At 30.0% G+C, this 6,000-nt stretch overlaps 1 protein-coding gene across 1 annotated transcript; it reads right to left on the bottom strand.

Annotated features, from left to right (window-relative positions):
• Nucleotides 1–3,777: 3,777 nt before the first annotated feature.
• Nucleotides 3,778–4,910, bottom strand: LOC25496084 (vacuolar iron transporter homolog 1). Its single transcript, XM_013596355.3, has one exon. It carries the CDS (start codon nt 4,815–4,817, stop codon nt 4,185–4,187), a length of 633 nt encoding a protein of 210 aa, XP_013451809.1. The 5' UTR covers nt 4,818–4,910; the 3' UTR covers nt 3,778–4,184.
• Between the last annotated feature and the right edge of the window lie 1,090 nt (nt 4,911–6,000).

The following is a 6,000-nucleotide window of genomic DNA, read 5'->3' as shown; positions in this document are numbered from 1 at the left end:
TTTAGTGATGGAGTGCCTACGTATATTTAAATTACGTTAACCCAAGATTAGCACTTGAACTTAGTTAATGTAGTTTGTGCATATGGAACTAAGTTTACGTGTACGTACATAAACTTAATTTGTGTAAAAATGACATCGAACAAAAACAAAACAAAAACTCAGTATTATTGAAAAATTAAAAAAAGAAAAAATTTTATAAAATGGATCTAAATGCTAAGCTTTAGATGCATTTCTCTAAATTTTTCATCATCAATCTTTTTATTCATCAATTATGAAAAATTGATTTTGGATAATTCTGTCTTTCAAGCTTTTACTTAGATATAACTTTTAGTTTGCTTAGGTTGTTGAATTGGCAATATCTTCTTGCTTAATCTGAGTTAACAATTGTAATATTTTTTGCCGGAATCAAACGCAGGAAGTGAATCTTCAACCCCAAATAACATAACTAGATCATCATATGCAAGCAATGCACATGGAGCATCAATTGTGTAGTCATTTTTATGTTTTGAAACTTGTTATTTTTGAGAATTGCTAAAGATGGTGGCAATGGTTTGTGTAACTTTATGTTTGAACACTTGTTTATTTTGAGAATGGATATTTGTATCAAACTTCACTTGAGTTGAATTATAAATATATCAATGACAATGTTTAAAATTTATTTGTCCTTTAATTTTGTTCAAAAAATAGAAATGTAAAATTATATATTCCTATGAAATAATAATAGTATAGAAAAATTTCATCTTTCTACCAATATAAAAATAATATTATAAATAAATAATTTCAAAATTTTGAGCATTGTGCCATTTTCTATGTCAACTGTGGCAGCTCAATAATTAAATAACAAAAGTAAATTATAGTGGTTTGACCTGGCGCTACATGTAGGTCTCAGGAGTAACTTGTGGTGGTCTCAGGAGAATTGTGCATAATGGCGGCTAAAACCGTCAGTGCATACAAATTGTAGCCGCAGAAAAAAATACTTTTTTTTTTGTAGTGTTATAATAGTGACCAGATGGTGTAATAATAAAAAAAAATGTGTGTGGCATGCATAGAGAGAATATGCTTATTGAAGCTACTCTTCTCCTTAAGCACCCTTTTGTTTTTCTTCCCAATAATAGTACTTATGAATAACCAAGGCAAAATAAATTAAGCTTTTACCAATGTAGATGGTCTAACATGGCTTGATGCTCATTATTTTTTTAATGTTTCAAAAGGCTAAGATTCCATTTTGTCAAAAAGGAAATGCGGATTCCAAATAACACAAAAAATAAATGGCACAGCAGATTCTGAATTTTGTCGTCATTTCTCCTCGTCCAACACTCCTTGAATGATACAACCAAATAACATAGGACCATAACATGTTTATTATATAAAAATATTATTTATATCCAAACCAACAGCAAAATCCTAAGTACTAGAATATATAGCATGTTCGACATCGAAGCAGTTGAGTCTAACAGAAGGATTAGACTCTCATTATATGAGGAGTTGATGTTCAAATTCTGATTGAGATAGATGTTAATATTTTATGTACGATAATATTTTAAATAAACATACTTTAGATGAAGAAAACTCTGAAAAAAAATAAAAAATTCGGCCAATGTTGGTCGATATATGGTAAGGACTGTCCTATCAACTCTTGGCTATCTAGCTATGTGAATGAATGCAAGTAATCCTCTGCCTTGTAAGTTAAAGCATAATTAAGAATGGTAAATTTTCTTCTTAAGGCGTAGTTTAAGTAGTTAAATCAAGACATATAAATCAATTTGAGAAGTTTCCCAAAAAATAAAATAAAAAAAGTTTGAGAAGTTAGGTAACTCCAAACTACCCTAAAAAAAAGTAACATCCAACTAAATAGTCAAAATACTACTACTAGTACTATTTATTTATATAATAAGTCAATCTTGACCTTCAAATTTACAAAATGCTAGCAATTAAATAAATGATATATGTTGCCTAAATTTGAAAGTTTATAATTTTATAGGGAGTAAAAAAAAATATTTAACCCTTTTTATTTTTATTTTTTGGTCAAGTAGTCTAGTGGCTAGAGCTCACACAATTTAATTGTGGAGAAGTGGAGTTTCCGGAGTTCGAACCCCGACACCTGCATATAATATTCAATATCCCTACCAACTGAGTTAAGCTCACGGAAATTATTTAACCCTTTCTATTATTAATTTGATGGGGACGTTTAAAGCAATATTTTGATTCTCGGACTAAATTAATTGATAATTTTCAATTTAAGAGAGTAAATGAAGCTCAGATACTCCAAAATGAAGACGTATCCGTATCGGATACGTATCGGATACCGATACTCCACGGATATTTGCGGATATGTACCCACGAAGTATCAAAATTAATTATTTTAATTTTAAAAAATAATAACTTATCCAATACTTATAAGATACTCCATATATACACAACGATACTTATAAGATGCTTCAAAGATACGTATACAATGTTAGTGAAAATTCAGTGGGAATGTATACAATTCAGTATTAGATATGCATCAGTAGAATTGTTTCTGGATGAACCACTTTAAATTATACTTTTTGTGGATGAAGTTAACGAGAGAGAGGAGATTCAATTAATCAACATTAATCAAAATTTGTGTTGAATTCTTTTAATGATGCTTCTATTGATATCCCAACATATGAATGAAAAAAAAATATTATTATAAGAAAACATTACATTTTTTTATTTCGATCACACGTATTATTTATTAAAGTATTTTACATGTAAATAAGTTTTAGTATAAAAACTTTGTTAGCATATTTTAGCCGTATCATATCCTAAATTTTTAAAAATCTCGCGTATCCGTGTACCCGTATCGTACTTGTATCCGTATCACGTATCCAGGCTTCGTACTAAAGTGATATTTTCAAATTTAAAAGAATAAATTGAATGGACACTTACAATTTCATTGACTAAAATGCATATTTAGTTAAGAAGAAAAACAAAGTGGCACGTTTTAAACTGCATGCTATATTTTATGCAAGGGAAAACAAGTTTTTTTTACCAAACCTAAGTCACAAGTCAACAACAAATCACCCTTAAAAAAAATTAAACTACAAATCAAAATCATTCAAGTCTTAGAGAACATAGCTCAGTTGGCAGGAACAAAGACAATGCATTGTTATATACAACTGTCGGGGTTCGAACCTCCGACACCTCATTTATATACCTTAAAATGTGAATTCTAGTCATTAAACTACTTAAAAAAAATCAAAACTTCTCAAATAGCATTTTACAACTTCACGGCTCTTGGGATTCTCTCCTACAAAATACAAAGGGAGGGGTAGATGGTAGAAAAGAGAAAGAAAGAAAGAAAAAAAATAGAAAGATTGAGAAAGAAAAATGATAGAAAGAATATCATGAAACATGCAAGAAGTTAAACATGATTTGAGCCTAGACTTGTTTTCTGTTCATGTCTCTCTTCAACCTTTAAAAGCAAGTATTGCATGTTAGGATCCACTAGTGAAAATTCCCTATTTTGTGGATCTTTTTGTGTGATTAGCTTGTGCCATTTCACATACAAAATGCTATACATGTGAAATTTCAAGGTCACATGCTTTTTGTTAAAAAGGAGAAGAACTTTACTCCCATAAGTTTGGCCTAGATTTTTGCTTTCAATATAACCTTATGTCAATAAATCTCAAGTGGTGACTTTGTATTGGTGTTATTTTTGGCACATCTTGTGCTAGTGCAATGATATCTATTTTCCTTTGCTTTTTCAAATAAAAAACATATGTAGAAGACTATATATTAATTTCCTCAAACTTATCAAATGAAAAACTTCAAACTTTATCTATTAACATAGATGAACAATAGCATCCATGTATACAAATTACAAAGAGACTATAAAAAACCTTATACTCTCTTTTCAATACTAATTACCAAAACTAATTTCAATATCTAGTACAACATAAATAACATGTTACATATACTTGCAAAAACACACTTTACAAAAAGAAAACCCAAAGCTTCTTTATCCACCCGACATATATTTCGGATGGATAAATACGAAGAAAAAAAACACCATCTTGTCTTCTTGAAAAGTAAATCCTCGGAAAGTGTTGTTCTGGACAGAGTGTCGTTTTTGAGAGATCATTAGGTAAATTCTCTGTACTTATGGATGGGTGCGATTTTTAAAAAATTATCGGATAAAAGTAGTTAGTTATATAAAACTAAAGTCCACTTGTCCCAATCAACTTAGTAAGCCCAAAAGTAATGGACATAGCCATCCAACCACCAAACAAAACCCTCAAAACAGACCTAAAAATTGGAGCCTTACCCAACACAGCTCCTAACCAACCAAAAACAAGCAAAGCAAAACTAACTGCAGCTACAACAACACCAACTCTCACCTTATAATCCCTTATAAAAAAAGCTGCAAGTAATGGCACCATTGCACCAATAGAAAAAGCTAAAGCTGATGCAGCTGCAGCTTGTAGAGGATTAGGTAAACTTTCTTTCTCTTCATCATCATTGATTTCTCTTCCTCTTTCTTTCTCTCTTTTCATTTGAGCAACTTCAATGTCTAATTGTGAGTACACAGAGACAAATTCACCTATTGCCATGCTGCATGCACCGGCTACCAACCCGGCAAAACCGGTTAAGATCATTGCTTTGATGTCTTGCTTGACTGCACCGACACCCATCATTAGCGAAGCTGTAGAGACTAATCCATCGTTAGCGCCTAAAACAGCTGCTCTTAGCCATTGTGATCTTTTTGAGTAGTCAAAATCTTTTGTTTCAACTTCTAGGGTTGTTGAATTTTGCTCAAGATCATATTTGGCTTGTTGGTTTAGTGATGCCATGAGAATTGAGGAAAATATTATTAGAAAAATGAGAATGATAAGTATGGTTAAGATGGAGAAGAGGGTGTGTGGAGATAGTGTGGAAGACACACGTTACCAAAGGGTATTTATGGATGAAAATCTTCCCATGTTGGATGCAAAAGTGGGGCTACTCCACTAAATAAAAACAAACAAAAATATATTATATTAATCAACAGTTATAAAGAAATTTGATTGGATTATAAAGTATATAGTAGAAATATTGCCTCACTTGTTAAGGATTGTTTTAAAAAGAGAGGGATTATTAAAGTGAAGTCCACTCAATTATTTAACAAAGTTTTGATTTTAACAAAGTATACTTTTGAAGGATCTTTCAATGTCCAAGAAGTTTCAGCTTAATGGTAAGAACTTGACATTGTAACTCTAGAGAATAATTGTAAAATGATTATTAATGTTATTGTAAAATAATCTTACAAAGAATAAGTATGTAAAATAAATTCTCTCAAAAAAAGTATTTAAAAATTTATTGTGTCTTTCTCCTAGTTAATTTAGAATACTAAGTCGGTGGAGACGCTAATATCAAGATTTTAAACTGAGAAATGATATTTATATAACCAATTTTTAGATAATTTTTGGGACAACCTTTTTATTCTTTTTTTTTTTTGACAAAAAATAGATAGAGAGAAAGATAAAAAGAGAAAGTAAGAACATAAGGTAAGTATAAAATTATTGTCAAAAAATAGTTGTATAAATATCATTTCTCTTTTAAACTACTTGCACTCAAGTGTAGCTAATTAACGCTATCTCAACTATAGTTGCTGAGACATCAAAAACATTTATGTCTTCTTAAAACAACTAATGTTTTGGTTATGTTTGATGATAACATTTATGACAACATTCTTTTTCTCTGTTTTTATCAATAAAAAATAATAAAAAGAGAAAACTGAGAAGAGAAAGGAAGAACATAATGTAAGTATATGAGAAAAATTTGTTGAAAAGTTGTCAGAAAATAGTTATACAAATATCATTTCTCATTTAATAATGCAAACTAAGCACTCTAGTGTACTCTAATCAAGATTTGGGGCATGAAAGTTATAACAAGAAAAAACTAACAAACCCAGATGATATTATAAAGCAAAGTTTAGAAGTGATGTCAATTTTCAGACTTAAAAGCATCTTAAAGTTAAGAAAGAAAAATGAAACA

Source organism: Medicago truncatula, chromosome 6 (genome assembly GCF_003473485.1).
Source record: "Medicago truncatula cultivar Jemalong A17 chromosome 6, MtrunA17r5.0-ANR, whole genome shotgun sequence".
Classification (NCBI taxonomy): domain Eukaryota; kingdom Viridiplantae; phylum Streptophyta; class Magnoliopsida; order Fabales; family Fabaceae; genus Medicago; species Medicago truncatula.
Note: the sequence above shows the minus strand (reverse complement) of the source record. Positions and strands in the feature narration are given on the sequence as shown.